The sequence below is a fragment of the Tachysurus vachellii genome, chromosome 15 (genome assembly GCF_030014155.1).
Source record: "Tachysurus vachellii isolate PV-2020 chromosome 15, HZAU_Pvac_v1, whole genome shotgun sequence".
Taxonomy (NCBI): Eukaryota; Metazoa; Chordata; class Actinopteri; order Siluriformes; family Bagridae; genus Tachysurus; species Tachysurus vachellii.
The window spans coordinates 10,682,174-10,702,991 of record NC_083474.1 but is presented as its reverse complement, the minus strand read 5'-3'; the positions used below and the strand labels follow the sequence as shown (position 1 = coordinate 10,702,991).

Here is a 20,818-nt window from a genome sequence, read left to right as displayed (position 1 = left end):
CATTGAAAGACACAGAGCCAAACCAGGTCCACTTCCTGTCCTCTCTGCCCCAGTGAGCTCCACACTGACTCCTGGAGCTTAGTGGCTGACCTTCAAAGCCCAGTACGCACTCATAAGCAGTCTGCCTTTATGCCAGCTTCCTGCCAAGCCAGATGCATCCTGTAGCATCAGCATGCTTTGAAAAATCCATTCAGCTCGCATCATCTTTGTCCTCAAGAGCTATGGAAAGCAGACTTCATCCAAACTTAGAGAGGGGTTATGTGACCACGGCAGATCGGATTGCTCTCATAAATACATTGCCATGCAGGGCTTAATTTTCAGGCTGGAACCGATGGTGAAATGCTACTAGGTTAGCACCGATTTTTCTTGTTTAAGAGGTAGTTAAGGGATTATCTTCTGACAGATATATCTGTCAGAGCTTGATGCTCCTATCATTTCTTGGCTCCTCAATGTCGGTAATCTGTCATTTCTTCACTTTAGCCTATAAACTCAGAGCAACGTTCTGACTTTTCCTGCTCTCCTGTTGCCGCCTGAGGAGACGTGACAGGGAAGACCTTCAAGACCTTTGGTGCAATACAGCAGATGCGCTTTTCACAGTGTGCAGAGAAAAAAGTGGAGAGCATTTCATCCCCCTGTGGCGTACCTCCCTTCTCGATGCCTCTATAGTTACACTACTTTCTCTTATGTGTTTGTGCAAAGCAAATTAGATCACACATTTGTTAACATGACATCCTAGAGCAAATTGCTCATCTGCTCAGCATCCTGCTCAGCATCCCTCTACCTCTGTCGTTCTCCATCTCCTACCTTACCTGGCTCCTTATTTTTTCTCCATATCTCCCATTTTTTCACTCTTTTCCATCTTAACTGCACACACCATTTTGTTTTGCTTTCTTTCCCCATCCCAGATTCACACCCTCTCCATCTCTCTCTATCTAACTCAGTTCTTTTTAAAGTGGGTATAATGAGACTCGCTCTTGGCAGACTTGCTCTGATATCGAGAGACGACGCTCTTCCTCATGGTTAATATCTCTGATCTTTGGGCAATAGTGTGTGTGTGTGTGTGTGTGTGTGTGTGTGTGTGTGTGTGTGTTAGCGTGCATTTAAGAGAGCGAGAGAGACAGAGACTAAGAGAGAAGGAGAAGCACGAACGTTCTGCACGTCTAAAAAATAATGAAATGAAATATGAGCCATCAGCAGGTGCACAGTATAAATATTGATGCACATAAAGTAGAGAGTGCATGCTTGAGTTTTAGCTTGGGGAATGGAAGATGGGTGACTTTTGTACAAGAGGGCTGTTGATGTTTGTCAATCTGGTCGAGGATATTGTTTGAACATTTTTGTAAGTAGGAATTTAAAGAGCACCAGTGTAAGGGCATTGTGGTAAATTGAGACTGACAGCTCTTCACATGCAGGTGCACTGGAGCATTGCCATCCCATTGTGTTCTTTTGGCACCTCCCAGCTCATGTAGGATGACTCATCACTTTTTCCCAAGAGACACAAAAGAATGGATCTGAAATGTCTGATGTGTGTCACAGACCAGGCTGAGATCCTACACCTGCTACTGGCAGCAAACCAAAAAGGGGGTTGCTGCCAGTCATGTGTCTCTGAACTAACTGCACCCACGTTAAGCTGCTTATGATGAGCGTTCCAGCTGCTTTGCTCCCTCCTCCCATGTTATGAACCTTTCAACAGTGGTTTTTCACAGAAAACAAAGCTGTGTATTCAGTTCTGGAAGGATGATCACTGTTGGTTGTTCGGCTTTGAGAGCCAGGTGGTTTAATGGCTTGTCATGAATTTGGTAGTTCTTGTGAACAGAGTGTTTCTTTCCCCTTGAGCTAGAAAAACGCTGCTGTGGATCACAATGACAAATGACGAGTAAATACAAGCTCACACTCTTTTAAAACTGTTGTTTGGCATACAGTACTGTGAAAAAATATTTAACCCCTTTCCCACTAACTCATATATATATTGCATATCAGGTAATATCAGGTAAATGATTGAGATCATCAAACAAATTTTAATATTATACAAAATTAATTAATTTAATTTCACTTACCACACCCAGAAAGTATTTGTATTTGGCTTAATAGGAACTTTGGATATGCAGGGTATCAAGACATCCCTCAACATATCTATGAGAGCCATGTTTAGCAGAGGAGAGTCTTAGAGACTTGCTTTACTATAACTCTGCATTTCAGTGGAAAAAAGCCAATTACAGTATTAATAAAGATATATAGAACATATATACCAGCACCAGAATATTCTTCCATTTGTAGTACTGCATTTTTCCTAATAATGTTCTGGGTTCATAGCTTCTTAAAGCATCCAATTTGAGACCCTCTCTAGTAGGGATGTCTCTGTTGAAATGTCCAACAATTTGTAAGGCTGCTACATGAACAGATTTTGCATTTTTTACAGATTTGTGATTTGTTTTTTTTCCATCTGCCGATCCTACTCGCATTGTATACTGAAACAAAAAGCTCATAAAATTGACTTCATTCACATGCACACTTCGGTTCCACATGATTGAACCCAGTAACATTAACACAGTTAGTGTTCGTACATCCAAAGTGATTTGATCTCATGTTGTTAAAGCACTGAATGAAATCAAATACGGAGCTGAGAACTGATCCCATGACGCCGGTGTTTTATAACAGACACATTACCACTGCACAATTCTACCATGCATGTTTTAATTGGTTAAATTTAATACTATAGTTCTAGTTCCCATCAGCGCTGGCATCCTCGTGAGATTTCACAGTGTAATCAGTTTATGTTAATACTGCGTGAAACAATCACGCTCGCTCTACATCATTCAATCTAGTCATCAGATACTTATTTAAAATTAAGTTAATGTAAACTTGATGAGAAATCGTAGTAATCTTAATCTCGTAAACTTAATCTGACTGTACACATTTTTTTATTGTGCATTGCTGTTTGTCTATTTTATGCTTTATTATATAAGCGGTTATGCTTAAACTTGCTGTTCCATAATATATTAACTAATGAATCTTCAGTTTCAGCTTAGACCCCTATGTATTAAAGAATTATGATGGATTTAAACCACGATTGCTAATCTTAAATGCATTCTATTAGGTATCTATTTCAGTACATAAAGTGTTGAAGCCATTTTGTTACACCCAATGTTGTGCAGTTATGTATAGACTAGGAACCATTTTTTTTTTTTACTTTCTATAGATGTAAAGAGTTTAATTTGATCTCTACTATGAAAATGTACACTTTCTGTGGCAGGTTGTGATCCTTCTGTATGTGCATATCGAGTAGATGGAAATAAACATTCCATGTTAAATGCACTGAAGACTATACATTATTGATAGTAGATATGAATATCGTATTGTAAAATACTGTAAAACACTGTTTTTTAGTTTATTATAGTTTTAACTGCCCTGACAGATCTTGGACTGCGAATAAAATAGGCCACAAATGACCTTAAAGCCTGTGTCTGCCTCAGTCTGTATCTGATCAGTATCAGGTATCAACTCCAGATCAGTTAGTACTCAGTGTTAATATCAATAAGATATCAAACTGGAATTACTGACAACCTGTTTATACAATCTGCCTGATTTTGACAGTTTATTTAAAACCTCATCTTGGCTATGAGCTTTGGGTTATAGTTCTCATCTCATTAAAACTGAAATACATTGGAGTCAGATGTACGGCTAGCTTTACCATCCGGGGTGTGTTGCTAAGCTGGCTGTCAAGCGAACTGCTTTTTTTTTATTCCTGATAACATTTCACATGCTGTAAAACTATTAAAGAATGAAATGTGTAACATTCTGGCAGCTAGCATTAAACCTGGCATTTGACCCAGAGCTATCAGTACAAACCCATGTCCTTATAAATATCTTTTACTTTGTCACCATTTCATCTCACCATGCTGCCTTCACTCTTCTCTTCTTGTCTCCATTCCACTCTTTTATCCAGCTGGCTGATGGCTTTTATTAGACAAGGGGAGTAGGCTGACAGTGGCTGCGTTTCAGACTTCTGGCCACAAAGAGCTGACTGTCAACTCATTAAATCATTTTTAGCTCTGCTTTGGAGACTTTTAGACCAAACAGACACATTCTAAGTCTCATCTCTTTCAGCCCTTGAGCTAGAGCGACTGAGTGTTACACCCAGTACACAGTGGCATACAGCTATGAGATTAAAATATTTTCACTGTTCATAAATCAAACAGACAGCAGTAGGACAGTGTTTTAGCAGGCCTCTGAGTGCTCTTTTGGCATTGTTGGTGCATTTTAAGGGCTAATTTGTTTTGTGGTTTTGGCAGCTAAAAGCTATCTGTCTTTCTGTATGTCTATTTGTGCTGCATTGTTTGTTGGTGGTGAAGAATGTTGTGCTTTCTATGGCAGGAGCGTGTAACTAATTTAAAACAGCCAGAGTAGGGACCTGTTTCTGAGAGCAGCACACACACAGAACATAAGCATACACACACAGGATTGTAGAGACAGCTTTTTTTCAGGTGACCCATATTTTTTAATGTGCCGCAGACGACACAAACTGTGCATTTAAGTCTAGCCCAAGTAATACACCTATGTAATGAGGCGCATGAGCCTGTGTGCTCTGTACAGTCTGTTTGCCAGAGAGGGCTACAGTCATATCACAAGGATCACTCTTTGCTTATATACTGTATGTTGTCATGAAAGGCAGCAGGAATAACACACACTAACACACTAATCACACTGGGGATGTGGTAGCTTAGTGAGTAAGGTGTTGGACTTCTGATCAGAGTTTGAATCCCAGGTCCACCAAGCTGCCACTGCTGGGTGCCTGAGCAAGGCCCGTAACCCTCGATTGTTTAAAATAAGATACGAAAATGTTAGTCGCTCTGGATTACGGTGTCTGCCAAATGGCGTAAATGTAATGTAATGTAAATGTAATAATTCTGCTCCACATTGTGTAGTTCCTGGAGAGGCCAGCACACAATTTGGACAGTTTTATATTTTTTGCTGTGAACATACTCAGCATGCTGTCAGAGGTTAGCTGTAGCATTTCTGATTTGTCTGAAGGGTTTACATTTAATGGTGCTATTGATTCTGGGGTTTTAACCTCAAAGAGGGTTTCAACCCCTTTACTATTCAAATCATCAAACATCCTCAGAGGAAGTTAGTGAGTGAAACTGTGTGTTAGTCTATCCAGATCAATGAAGCACATCAGGCCAGTGATCGCTTCCTTTCATTCCGTTGTGTTTATAGTTGTCTGAAGCATAGTAGTAAGATGGGAATTTCAATCACAGCTTCACAGCTTTAATGATTTCTTGGCGAAACCTTGGAATTGTTTACAGTGAATGAAAGGACAGTCCTGTCCTTGAGGTTTTAGACTTTTATTTAGGACATAATGTGGGTGTCTTTAATTCCTACACAAATTTATGTTTATAGTGCTGATTGGCTTTCCGGGGGAAGAACAAGAACACCAATTTCTCAGGTGCCATTGCTTTTGATGCCGGTGCTTCATGATGAATAAAGCAGTCATTTCTGAAAATGCCTGCTTTGGGGTTCTTCATTCTTAATATTGTTAATAATATTGCAGTTTTTCCCTGTCATGCAGTCTGCCCCAGTGCTTGTTACACCACACCTAGACCTTCCCATGAGTTATGTATGAGATTAGCTGTTCAAATATCTATTCACCTGCAGGTCAGCATCAAGCAGCAAAGAGGATCCTTAATAAATTTGCATTGTCAAGCATATTGCTCATGCAGCCACAACACAGCACACACAGCAATATTATTGCCTCCATTTCATGAATAGCCTTTTATCTGGATACTGCCAGTGTCCTCGATTCGCCATGCCACCATATTATCACTAAGGATTTTTGTTGGAGCTTTTCTTGGTTGTGCTCATAGTTGGAATAGTATTCGAATAGTTAACAAATCCAAAATATAATAATTCATCCTTCTACCGCTTTACAGATTTTTTTTTTTCCTTTCCTGGCTCGCAAAAACATCATAGCTTGTTTTCTCTTCTACTTCCTCCTGCTTGCTCAGACACATTCCTCAGGTTTTCTTTTTTTCTTCTTCTTTTTTTTTTTTTACTTTTTTCTTTAAAAAGAACTTTTCAATACAACCAACTGTTGACGCCTGTTTTTTTTTTTTTTTTTTAGCATGGTTTATAGAGTTAACTTTTTGGCAGGGTAACTTCAGCTAGGCTAATCAGACTAATGAACTCATTTTTCTTGTGATGTCGTGTGCATTTCACATTATAAAGACCATATGGAGGAAGGTCATCTGCAGGGATATTTTGTGTTTGCGTCTACAATAGTTTGTGTTTGCGTCTAAAATGTCTACCATATTTTCAGAAATTGTTTGTAAATTGTTTTGGCTTTGTGACCTCACCAAGTGTATGAAAGACTTTGTGTGGGGGTGTGTGTGTGTGTGAGAGAGAGAAATTACTACTGATATTAAATCAAACTGTTCACTCTTACAAACATAGGCTCTTCACATCTCTTTTTTTTTTTTTTTTGAACAGACATGTAATTCTGTCCAAAAAAATTCAAAATGAACTCTACTCAGGAGGTGCTGTGCCTCAATCCAGTGTAGCCGCTGTGCAGTTTTTACTCTCCTGTTCAAAGGTCAATTTAAATTATTTGTTATATTTTATATCCAGGTTTTTCATAATTTTTTTATTGCTTATGTGTGTTTGAGTGACCTACAGTCATTCTGTTTTACCAAAAGGTAGCTGAACATGATGCCTCTAATTTATGCTACGGTGCAAGGAAGCATGATATTTTCACGCCTAGGTGCTTTCTCGCCAAGCAGCTGTCATTCACAGAGTCATGCACTAATATTCTGCCTTTGATGACAGGATTGCACGCCCACTTTCTCCGTTATTCAAGCAGCACTTGATGCCAAAATCTTATCACATGCTACGTGGCACATTCACAAAGACAAAGACAAAGTAATATGAGGGGAAAAACATTAAAGCATTCAGAACACCTGTTGTTTACAAGGCTATTGCAGTTTGTGGAGCAGTTTGTAGAAACATTTTTTGGTAAATACATTAGTATTTTTCATTTTTTTTTTTTTCAATTAGAAAAGAAATGGACATTTCACCACACCATTTCACTATACATTTATATTCTGCTGAGTGGTGGGGAAATCTCCTCTTTACCTAATAACACTTCATCAGGTCTCAGCTATCAGCCTACACCTGAAGTAAAAAAGCCACTCTGTTTAGAGCTGTGCATATTTTGGACACAGAAGACAGAAGGGTTGAAACACTTTCACAATCGTAGACCTGCTGGCCTTTTCACACTGCATGACTGCATGGCAGAATCTGATGTGTGCACATAACACACCCGTTTACATACAAGGTACGCACTATACACTATTGGTATTAAAGTGTGGTTGGAACCATGACCATCCCTACTGTTCAAGCAGTTGATGTGGAAATATGCTGTAAGTAGTCACTAAGCCCTAAAACGAGCACATCAGAAGGACAGCTCAGGATGGCTGTTTTGGGTAGAAGGTCAGGAACACTAGATTGAGATGAATTGGGCATGTACAGAGGAGGGAGATGTTTATATTGGTAGATGGATGTTGGAGATGAAGCTGCCAGGTAAGTGGTCAAGAGGAAGGCCAAAGTGGAGATATATGGATGTGTTAAATGAGGTAATTGGGAGTAAAGCGAGAGTAAAGGATGCTGAGGATAGAGTTAGTTGGAAAAAGATGATTCGCTGTGGAGATCCCTAAAAGGAAAAGCCGAAAGTAGAAGAAAAAGCCCTAAAATTAGATGGCTACTGACAAACTGGGGTTAATTTTCATTAGTGTGTATTAAGCTTAAAGTTGACCACCTGTGTCAGACTGGAGCAGTCATGTCTGAACAGAGCGGGAGGTCTGTGTCATCAATTATCACCTGCTTTTAACTGACCGCAAAGGTTTCGTGCCAGTTCACACTCTAGATACTGGTGTCCTGTCAGTTACACCCAGAAATGCATAATGTCTCAACAATCAATTAATAGTAAGAAGTAGTAATAGTCCTGCTATTACTGACCAGGTGCCTATGTGATTTCACCACATGTCTTACTCACAATGAGCATAAGAATGGTTTCTCTGAACCATGTTTGGTTGTACTGTAACTAATGATAGGCACAAGAAGTACAATACTGTTTAAGAAAGGATTTGGAACTCAATAAAAGACTTTTTTTTTAACTGTAAAACAAAAATACCTGTATCAGATTTGCAGTTTTTTTTTATTTATGTATGTAAAGCACTTTATGTATTTATAGACTATATAAACGTTATGTTACATCAGATGTAGGGTTCAAAGGAAGATATTTTAAGCTATTTGGGGTTTTGAGAAGTAAATACTTCTCAAAATATCTATTAAATAAAATCTTTGACATTCATTTGTTTAAAAAAAACTGTTTCGTGTTCAATCCACCAAGGCGTTCATTACATTACATGCTTCCAGGAAGTAAAGGAACCTGCAAATATATTTGTGTAGGCCTGTAAAGCGTGGCTGTGGAAATGGCAACGAAATGTCAACATTCAGAGGTAAGTTATGCCTTCCGACCTGGCTGAAAGGTCCGGCAACCCTTCTAGGAACCCATCTCCAACTTGTTTCCAGTCAGAGGAGTTTGTCAGGAATTGCTTTCTGAACAAATCCTTTTATTTCTCACACTGAGAATAGTTGTTTAAATTAAAAGGAACTGGCAGGCTTAATTATAATCTACCAGACAGCTTTGGTTATGCACTCATATAGTGTGCCTTGGTACTTTTTTTATTTATTGCGGTATAGGTGAGGACGTAGCTTAAATCTGGTGCTGGTTTCTTACATGCTAGCTTTTAATGAAACCTCTGTGAAAGCTTTGCAATGAAACAGAGCAAAGAATTGAAAATGAATGTATTTGTCTTCACATCCACAAAAAAAACAGAGAGCCACTGACCTGTAACCAGCTGTAACCTGTCCTTTTGATGAGTGGAGAGACATGTAACCTCTGGCTATTTGTGTGTGTTAGTGTTTTCCATCTGGCCCCTTACATGGTGATTAATAAGCCTTTTTACTGAGATCACAGGCTTTTCTCCATCTTAATTGCATCTAAATGGCATCTGAGCTCTGATGTTTAAGAGAGAGAGAGAGAGAGAGATCTGAATTAGGGGAGCAATTCAGAACGATGTTCCACTGTCTGATGTCCTGCAGCTCTCACGTCCTGCCTGAAACAGCTCCAGCACATAGGCATTTCTAAACCCTTTTTGGTTTTTGCCATTCTGTTACACCTGCAGGGAAAGTGATGTAGAATCAGACCACATTCATTAAACATTTATCTACAAAACTCACAAATGTCTGACTTGCTTTTTCAACAGACTTGTTCACAAAAATCTACAATTTTCTCAGACCATCAAGCACCAAGCCAGCTTCGAAGAGGCATTTTGCTGACTTACAGTGTCCAAAACATCAAGTCATGCCTAAATTAATGGTTCAATGGAATTCTCATCTAACCGATTCTCAACATCACAATACACAATGCATCTTTAACAAATCAGTAACCACAATAATGTGGTTCATTTTATCACTTCTTTAATTAAGTATATCAGGTAGATTATGACTGTTGTATTAATCCCCTGTTCTATGTCTCCATCTAGCCTAAAAAAACCTATACGTTTAGCAGACATTAGCATATGTTATGTTGGTATCCTAGCAATGTTGTGACGTTTTGCCGTCCTTGAAACATGTCTGAAACCATTTCATGCATGTTCCTTTGTAACAGAAATGCTGCTTTCTAAAGCGCTGACTTGAGAAGCTGTAAGTCATCAAGGCCTCTGTCTTCATTTTCAGACAAACCCACACCCTGGATGACTGATACAGTACAATTGTTGACAAGGAAATTTCTCAGGGCATCAATGCACTATGTAGAAATTTAAACCTCAACTTAAAGAAAAAAGGTAGAACTGCTTCTATCTTTCAAAAAATAAATAAAAAAAATTGCTCCCTGTTCTCTTGTACCTATTCTTGAGCAAGGAATAACTAATAATTCATATTCACAAGCAGTGAGCTGAGCTTCTCTTGTTTTTCTGTGGCTGCTACTGTACTCTTCAACCTGTGATTAAAAAACCTAGCTGTGTTTATTCTGGTTAAAACTATTCTCATACCACAGACCTCTAGGTTTTACCAAATAATGTGGTTTGTTTCATCACAAAGCATGGCCAGGCCTGGCTAATCACACAAAGTAATTTCATGGGTGTTACAGTCTATTTACATCATTGTTCAAAATGTTCTTCCTACCTTTGAGATTCTGCAGCATGTAGCCAGAAAAGTGCACTTGAGCGTCGCAGCAGAGGCTGGGGTTGAAAGAAATTTTTCATTTTTGCCTCCAACAACATTGTGAATTTAATATAGATTTTCAGATTGTGTTAAAGCTGCATTTATGATTTGTCTGAGATATTTTGCATAGGTTTGTTTTTTAGTTTGGGGGTTAACCAAAACCAAAATAAACAAAAGTACCGGGTTTTTTCTCCCAAATAAAAATGAGGGAAATTGATACTGCCAGGAAAGCACTGCTCCCTTCCTTCAAACTCATATGCTCTCAAGTACACCACCCAGACTCATACACCATCTTTACTTTCTATATATATATACGTATGTATATATATATATATATATATATATATATATATATATATATATATATATATATCCATCCATCCATCCATCCATCTTCTACCGCTTATCCGGGGCCGGGTCGCGGGGGCAGCAGTCTAAGCAGGGACATCCAGACTTCCCTCTCCCCATATACATATATATATATATATATATATATATATATATATATATATATATATATATATATATATATATACATACATATATATATAAGCAAAATGCATTATATTATTATATTATATGACAACAAGGCATGACACCAAAAAGCTTCAACTGAAAATGTTCTTAACGGCTCCTATAAAAAAAAAAAAACAACATTTTGAGAATAAAATGTCAAATTTAACACTTTACAAGTAATAACCTTAATAGTGATTATAATTAGAAACTACTGTAATTCAACATTTTTTGTTTCAGATGCTTTAAAACACTGAGCAGCAGATCAACAGTAAAAATTTTAGTCATGTGAACTTGGATTTGTAAAAGGATTTTGAAGAATAATTTTACTATTAACCATTAATGTTAAAATTGACTATTTTTGAATTACTGAGGAATCACCCAAAATTGACCCTCCAGCTAAGTTTAACCAACAAGCAGTTCCTGACTGTTCGTCTGTTATTATGAATACACTATTGTACAGACTACTGTAGAAGTGGCTTACTTCCTGTCTCTAAATGGACAATAGCAATAAATCGTAAATCATAATTTTTGTAAGCCAGAAAAGAAATATCACACAAGCCTAGTGGGCATATAGTGTTAAAAAACAAGCAACAGCACTACTCCACTTCACTGCATTTCACTGGACAGCATCAATAGAAATCCCCTCTTTTAGTCACTGAGGAGAGATTACCCTGCTTTTGAGGCTAAACGTACATTTCGTTCACAAACTTTTGTGGGAGCCAAAAAAAAAAATGGTGACACCTTGGTGAGAGACAGGATAAGCGAAATCAAATCTAACAAGGTAAATATTTATTTATCTGATGAGCTCTGTTCAGCCATCTCCTTCTGCTTTACAAGCCTCATCGGGCCCAGCATGTCCTTCATGTGAAAACAACTACTAGAGGCAGAACGGTGGAGGGAAATGAATACTCACACGCAATATTGGACAGAGGAAGAGAGAGAGGGAATATAGGTAAGTAATGTAACTCAGAGAGAACAGGGAAAAGTTTCACACAAGGTAGACATAAAGGTGGGAGGATAGCGAGGAAAAAATGGAGCACACTCAATGAGGGACTAGATGCATAGAGACAGTGTGGTGCAGGTATCACCAGCCAGACAGTGAAAAGACAGGTGTGTTTCTGTCAGTGTGTGTTACAGTACCCTGAAGAAGAAAGAGCTTTGTGTAGACAGAGAAAGAGTGAGGTACACACACACCGTGAGTGTAAAGCTGAGCTCAGAGGAGCAGGATGAAAGCAGGACGAACAGTCTGACCAGAAAAGAGACTTGCTACCTATGTTCAGGGGTTTCTTTTCTTTCAGTCTGTACAAGTGTGTGTGTGTGTGCGTGTGTGTGCGTGTGTGTGTGTCTGTTCTATTAATAATACCTGTCCTAAATGTGTCTGGATTCCTATGCCCAGCGGCACGTACCGAAGCCTCCTTTTCCTTTCTCGCTCTGTCATTATTTATGTGCTCTCCAGTCTCATGTTTATCCTGCATTTTAATTGTGCTCAGAGGAAGGACGGCAGCGGTGAGGCACTCAATATAAAGCGCTAACATTTAACGACCCCCACAGAGGCAAACAAAAACAGATCGTTGGCTCTTCAAACATATTCACAGGGCCTGACCTACCGGTACGTAAGTCACCTCCCTGGGGCAACAAGACCCTCAAGGTCAAACTGGTTTACGGTCCGTAATCCCTAATTGATTGGTCTTGTGATAGGGTTTTGATGGTGCCTGTTAGCTGACATAGCTGTTTTAGACAAGCATATCTTATTAAATTTGCAAGCACATTTGATCAAGTTTCTCCTAACACATGATCGGACATGGTTTCCTTTTATCAGGTTCATGCTACTGAAAAGGACTTTTTACCTAAAGGTTGAAAAAAAAAGCGTGTCATGCTATAGCGAAGCATTTTGGAAACATCAGTCTCTGAACTGAATTGTCCATATGTGTCCCTGTCCTCCACATTAACCAGTAGGGATTGATGTACAAAGAGGCTGGAGACTGACAGAAGATTGATTCTGCACATGCTCTCATCAAACATATGTATTTAATCACAGCGCTGTTGAAAAATAGAATTTATAGGCCTACTCATGCTGTTCCTCTTCCTTTCCAACTCTGGTATTGTTATTGTGATTGTATTAGTACTTATTAAGCATAACAAAACATAATATTCATTGCTTTACTTTCTTAATATACTTTATTTTTTTTTTTTTTTTTTATTATTATTATTTTAATACACGATTGAAATTACACTTTATACTTGACTAAACAATTTGAAGTAATTTAACAAGTTATATAAAGTTACATTAATTTATATTAATTCTTTGTGAGGGACTATTCGCATTGGTATGATCATTTTTCCTTAGAGAAGCCCAAAGCAAAAGAGGTTACAGCCTCATCTAAGTGGAATGTTTACCAAAACCACCAGTAAGATTACGTTCTAAGGTTCTCATCATGGCTCATGTTTTGGTCATCCAGAAACGAAAGTAACTAGGCTAAGAAGTAGAAGATAATGTAACAAGTAATAATCTAAATTTTTTGACTATAAGCTGTGGTTATTTCTTCTCACATCACATTGATTAGAAAGTATCTGCTGATATTGTGCATTTTTGCTTGCAACAGGATTCAGGAACAAATGTCACACCCATGAAGTACATGAACAACCTGGAGTATTACAGTATGTATCCAAATATACAGTAAATCAAATATTTTTTATGAACGGCAAACGGATTCGATTTTTTTATTTTATTGGACTGGAGAAAACAAATGTTTGTACCCACTAATTTCAGGACCAAACAAAACAGCTGTGGATAAAAAAATTACTATCCCAGACACGTAGTCTGTTTGTCTTTGGTACCCTTGATAGTGATTTTTCCACCCTTGTTCACTTTCACCTATTACATATTATGCTGCCTTGATTGTGATTGACCACACATTGGTCAAACATTGAAAAACTGTGATTGTTCAGGTCTTTCTAAATTTCTTATGTTTCTCAAAGTCACATCTTGCAAACTATAAACCAGATTTTTTTTTTTTGTACTGGAGCTATGAAGCTTATTTTAAAACAGATCATTTAAGGATAATGTAATCCTTAAAAAATATTTTTAATATTTAATATTAAAATAAATATTTAAAGATATTATCGTGGATTGAGTGTATTAACTATTAATAAGCATCTGTCTTGTTCTTTTTTAAACATTCACGCTCTGATGTAAAGAACCAGTTCAGTGCCATTTCACCAGAATCACAGATGAAACTATGAATTGAAAAAGGCAGAAAATACACACATAGTGTCAGTGAATTATTTACTATAGTGAGTCTGTTTTAGTGAAGTATAGTTTATATATATAAAACGCATATAAGTTCATACACTACTGTTAATTTTTTTTTTTTTGTGATGTAATGAAACCAAGGTACATCATGTCAAAACGAAAACTTTTTAGGGAAAAATAGAACTGGAAAAAAAACACATAGTTGTGTTATAATTAATATTAGTAAATATTAGTAAATAACCTAAGTATTTATACCCTTAAATGAATACTTTGGATAAGAGTCTATCAGAATATCTTAACAAGATTTTCCTCTCTTTCTTGAAAACCATTCTACATCCAACAGATTTTAAGGGTATATTCTGCACAGCCCAGTTCAGGTCACCCAACAGATTTTTAGTTATTCTGATTAACCACACCATAAGCTGTTTCTGTAGGATTTTCTTCACAGCATCTTGGTTTCATCTTGGACTGCTGAAGCCATGGTCCACAAAGAGCTGGTCCACTGATAACTTTTAACAAGTTATCAGTCAGAATGTTCTGGAAAAGAAAGGAAACAACAGTCAGTGACATCACTAATAGCCTCCACAGGGGCAGGGGTCAAGCTATTACGATCAACTATTTGAAGAAGACTTTGAGCCACACATACACAGAAAGAATCAGAAGATTTCAATTCACAAAGAAGAACAGAGATCAGCTACAAATGTTTTATAACCAAGAACCTCTGCCTAAGTGATGGAAAGGACAAAGTGTTGAGGAAGGAAGGATCTGCTTATGATCCAAGTCATGGCTTGGGTTTCTGTAGCAGACTCACTATTCTTCATTGATGATGTAACTTATGATGGTAGCAGCAGAAAGAATTCAGAAGTCTATAGAAACATTCTGTCTGGCAATTTACAGAGAAATGAATCCGGACTAATTAGGAGGAACTTCTTCATGCAGCAAGACAATGACTCAGAACATGATTAAGATGTTCTACTGATTAAATGGTTATGAGTTCCAGTCCCAGGATCACCAGGCTGCCACTGCTGGGCTCCTTATCCCTTAACTGCTCAGTTGTAAAATAAAAAATAAAAAAAAGAGAAACTTGGTGTTTCTGATGCCATAAATGTACATTTAAGCTCAACCAATAACTTTTCCAGTCAAAATCCCTTACAGTCTTCACCTGATAATCACCGGACCTTAACAAAACTAAGCTAAACAAACAACTGAAAAAAGCTGTGAAAAAGTTTCCCAAACCTGGAAAAGCTTCACAGAAGTAAAACAGTTTGTGATGTCACTTGGTAGCCAGCTTCATGCAGTTACTTGAAAAAAGGGATGTGCAACAAAATATTAAACTTTATTTACTTTATGTAGTCAAATACTAAAAATATATTGGTCTGCCACCAAAGGTGCCTTGTACTAAGTTGTTTAACATATCCGGGTGAATATAGCAGGAAATGAAGGCTGAAATTCTGATCTATCATCTCATGTTCATTTTTTCATCTCAAACACAAAGGTCGTTAATATATCGTCAAAGCAACTGAATAGCCTTGCTGTTTCAATGCAGTATATATATACATATAATAGGAGTTGTATACACTAGGACTTCAGTACAGATATATTGTTTGTTTGACTGGTCTGACTGTGTTCCAGGTTTACAGGAGCTGATACACTGGTTATGGGTGATGTGACGTACGGAGCCTGCTGTGTAGACGATTTCACTGCCCGCGCTCTCGGCGCCGACTTCATGGTTCACTACGGACACAGCTGTCTGAGTGAGTCCCACAGAACTTAACTTTGTATTCCACTTCTTTTGTATAGAATCATTTCAATAGACTTAAAACCTAAACTTTTTGTGAAAGTTTACATTTTGAAAGTGAAGCGTTAAGTAGGAAACTTTTGAAACAAGTTTTGGGAATTTATTTAATATGCGCTTTGTAAAAAGAATTCATGTTAAAATGGATTGAAAATGAAATCTTTACCCAGTAATATTCCTTTCATTCCTTTCAACATTTCAGTTTAAAAAATTATACCTAGTTTTTTTACTTTAGCCTTGTGGGAAAAAAAGTGAAATAGTTCCTCAAAAGAAATTTTATGCTGTAACATTCTTTATATAATCAAGATCGAGAAAATAACATCAGGTGGACAATTAAAATTAAGGCTAGGTCACAAGTTATAGTTAACAAATCATTGCCTTGTTAATCTTTTAAAAATAACTTGTGCTGCAAAGTTCTATTTCAAATACATCATAGATTAATCGTTAATAAACTGTAAACTCTGCTGAACTGATGATTTGTTGGTGCTACCCACCATGAATAGTGGAATACATTTGAATGTTCATTAGACTTTGATAGACGTTCACTTTTATATTGATAAAAGACAGGACAAATTTTAGCAGTAGTGCTGCAGCTGAGTGTTCTGTCGATTATAATGTCAATATTCTGATAAATTCTCATCAAACTCTTTCCAGAAAAATGGCAAATTATCAATAGTTATATAATCCTGACTAAAAACTAAGACATTTTTTAAATATTGTTTATTAAATGGTTTAAATATTGTTTAATATAGCAGCATAGCAGTAGCATGTCTAAATATTGACATATACAGTATGTTTGACAGCCTAGGAAAATCCTAAAATAAATAAAAACCAGAAATAATTTTTAATTTCTCTTTATTCCCAAAAGTGATAATTGCAATCCACTGAGACACAATACATTGATTGTCTTAAAGCAACTCCTATTTATTAATTTCATTTAAATTTAATTAACAATCCATAAATAAAAAAGAATTTTTTATTTGCCCCAGCTGCCTTTTTCTGATGCATTTGCTAAGTAATTACTAAGAATTATTACTCACCAAGTTTTGCAGTGCACAGTAAGTTCAAATCCCAAATAAATACCCAATAGACATTCAGCCAAAGAAGAATAATTGAATGTTGCTAACTCAATTTTTGTGAAAGACATGTTTTTATATTTCTATCAATAAAGGATGCCTTGCATTAAATTGCATTAATAAATGACATGCATCCGTTTCGGTTCCCTTCCCTATATCAAACATCAAGAAAAGGTTTTCCTATCAGGCCCATAATTATTATGGAAATTTTTAATAGTTTTCAGCCAGTGAAATGTGCTCTGACATTGCTAATACACATCAGTGGGTGGTGTATTAGTTAAATTCAGAGACAAGTAGGGTGATATCATTTTTTGCTCATTCACTCATGTCTATTTTGTATACAGATTTTGTTTTATCAGAGAGCTGAGTGACAGTCGGGGTTAGGGGCTGGGTGGGGCTACAGCACCTCTAAGGAGTCTAGAGATTACCCCAATGCTCTCAAGCTGTAGCCAGCCACAGGAATCAGTGTGTCAAGAAGTGTGAGCGTCATAGATTTAGTTGTGTAAGTGCTAAGCAAAGCTGTCTTCAATAGCTCAGTGAGGAATCCATTCAGCGTGCAGCACATGAGGGATAGCGGACCTTTCTAAGGCCCCTGCTGCACATTAACCTAACGGATCAATGGAGGACGTGCATTAAGCTTGTCCTTTGGAAAGCGCCTGCCTGGAGGAGCCTGGGCCCATGCCTCCCGCCGCCAGTCTGCTGGTCCACATACAGTAGGAAGGAAATGCTAAATCAATACTGCCAATATATCTCTAGAACAATCCCTCCTTTCCTAAATATCAACACTCACCAGCAGAATATTAATGCAACACCTGTTGCTCAAAGCCCAGGATCAGCACGCTCTATACACACGCACACACAGATGGATTATTAGCTAATTATCTAACATTGTGTCTGATCCTGATTTTGTTGTAGACAGACAAAATGAACTTTAACATAAGCTTAATATTTAATAAATTATTTGAGGTAAAATATTCAAAATTGATAGCACTTCATTGGCATAACAACTAGAGGCAAAAAATGTCTAGGAACCGCAACAATTTGGTTCAGATTCAATTCAGGATGCCATTGTTATAAAGCAAATCTATGCATCTTGATTGAAATTATGTTATACTGTTTATCCTATATATCTGTATAAAACATCATATTATAGTGACGTTGCTTTTCTTTACTTTGATCTCTTACTGCTTTGAAAACTTTCAGTTTCCTTCCATCGTTTGAAAACAGAGCATTTATTTTGGTTAGGGTGGTCAAAACCAATTTATCTCTTCTTTAGATGTTGATAATATTTACATGCAAAAGCAAATGTTATCAAGAGTTATGAAGTTGTCTTGCACAAGAAGTGTTGCATTTCTGCTGCTTCATCCATACTGTGCTGACCAATGACAAGCCAGGACTTACAGTGCTCTTTTCGTCGCTTGTACACTGGCTATGATGTCCTGGTTGATGTAAGAACACAGATTAAATAGGTTTCAAGTAATTGGTTAGCTGGCTGCTTACATTTTGTAATTAGGTTATTATTAATTTCAAGTTGTATATATAGCTGATTTCTAACGTGAACTTGTTAGAACTGTTCTTTTTTTTAGACTGGGTCTTGTTCTATTGAATATATAGTGCATTACCATGTCATTATGCTATAGCTTATGTTACAGCTACTCTCAGACACAGACGCCATGCCCACAACCCAATGGCTGAACATCTGATGCCTATGGAACACAAAATTGCTAACACTTCAGGAGTCTCTTATTCATCATGGTTGTATTCGACAGGATTTCTGGGAGACAAGTGCATCTTATATTTTTAATGGTCCACCTGGAAAGTAAGCTGCTCTGATGCTCTATTTCCTCATGGAAAAAGGAAGCCGCCGTGTTTACAACTGTGACAGTTAGCGCTTCTGAGGATCAGCTAGATATATACTTTATTGATCCCAGAGGAAATTCAAGAAAAAATGCAGGATTTTACATATGATGAAGTTCACAGTATAGACTCGTTTGTATGGCTTTCTTAAATGAATGAGTTAGAGTTGCACATCGGTCTGTTTTTTATGGACATCGACTTTACATTTTCACACCGCTGATCATGATACTGAACAAAACGAACCGTGATTGGTTGATTTGCCTGTCAGTCAGATGCCCTTTGGGGTGGTCCTTGGTCAATAAATGCTGCTATGTAGTTTATGTACTTTTGCCGTCAGTCCGAAGGTCTGGCTACATGGTTCTATACACAACCCTATGAAGTGATTCTATCCAGTCAGTGGCTATGATAGGAACACTATACTAATGCTGCATAGGATTCCTTTGCTCTCAGAATCGACTCTATTCTTTATAGCCGTTTCCACAAGATGTTGGAAACATTGCTTTAAGATTCTGGTTCATGCTGACATGATTGCTTCACATAATTGCCGAGGATTTGTTAGCTACATATTCATGATTCAAGATTCTCCCATTCTACCACATCCCAAAAGTGCTCTGTTTGATTCAGATCCAGTGACTGGGGAGGCCGCTGAAGTACACTGAACTCATTGTCATGTTCATGGAGCCAGTTTAAGACGATTTGTGCTTTGTGACCTGGCACATCAAGCTGAAAGTAGCTATAATAAGATTGTGGTCATAAAGGGATGTGTGCGTTCAGCAACAATACTCTATGGCATTAAAAGAGTGCTCAATTTCTATTAAGGCACACAGTATGTGGCGAAATAAAAACATTCCCCACACAAGGGTCCATATAATCCGGCCAAATTCTGACTCTATAATCTTTAAGTTGCAGCAGAAACCAAGATTCATTAGACCAGGTGATGTTTTTCTAACTACAGGAATGGTGTGGTGTTGGAGTTATAGCCCATCTGCCCCGTTTCAATGTGATGTGCATTCTGAGGGGCTTTTTTTCTCATCTGGGTTATAAAGGGTGATTATTTCAATTACTGTAGATTTCCTGTCAAGTCTGGCCAGCCTTCTTAGACCTCTCTAAGGCTTTTACACCCTTATAACTCAATTTTGATGATGCTCAAGCCAGCTCAGATTCACTGAAATTACCTTTTTGAGCATTCACCCTAACTACTGCTGGTTAAAGATGACATGTTTCTCCATGGATCCTTGTTTAACTGAAAATGCAAGTTAATATAAATTGCAGGCACAAGATATAATATACAGATACAACATAGAATATATACAAAGTCTGTGGTAATATAATGATATGCTTGTTAATATTTGAATACTATTATTTTTAAAAAAAAATTACTTGAAAAAATTTGACATTGCAAGCCTGTAAGGTTTAGTACAGTTTTCTTTTTTCAGTTAGTAAATGTTTCCTGTATAAGTAGGTATATGCTGACCTTGTTTTGTGCCAAGTTTCTGTGCGTGTGTGTGTGTAAAATATATGGTATGCTTCATTTGGATGTATATCCAATTAAAACATACTTTCCATGCTAATTTAATGTGAGTGTGTGTCTTTGAGATATGATTTTGCCCTTATGATTTTACTCTTTGAGTGTGTGTATGTGTGCGTGTGTGTGTGTGTAAAACGCATGCCGTATGATTTATCAGTCTGACAGCCTCCATGCAATAAGATGCCTTGGAAATGAAGCATGATGAGCATCAAATATAACCCTGTCAAACACCAGTAGCACGTTAAAATCCATTTGGCCTGAATGAGACCCCCGACCTCTCGCTGTCTTTCTCACATACTGCTTTTTCCATCTCATCCTGTCATCCTTCATTTTCGCTGACTTCATAAGGCCTCTCACTCATGCCTGCGGTAGCAGTAACATTATGGGAGGGAGGGAGGGAGGGAGGGAGGGAGGGAGAGAGAGAGAGAGAGAGAGAGAGAGAGAGAATAGTGAAGGAGAGAAGGAATAGAGGGAGAGAAGATTCATGGTGCTTGTTGACAGAGACTGCAATT

At 37.5% G+C, this 20,818-nt stretch overlaps 1 protein-coding gene across 1 annotated transcript in view; it reads left to right on the top strand.

Annotated features, from left to right (window-relative positions):
• dph1 (diphthamide biosynthesis 1) overlaps positions 1 to 20,818 on the top strand; it is a 90,258-nt gene that overhangs the window by 45,159 nt on the left and 24,281 nt on the right. Inside the window, exon 4 of the mRNA XM_060887958.1 lies at positions 15,683 to 15,804. Within this exon, the coding sequence (XP_060743941.1) occupies positions 15,683 to 15,804 (122 nt within the window). The remainder of the gene's footprint in view (positions 1 to 15,682; positions 15,805 to 20,818) is intronic.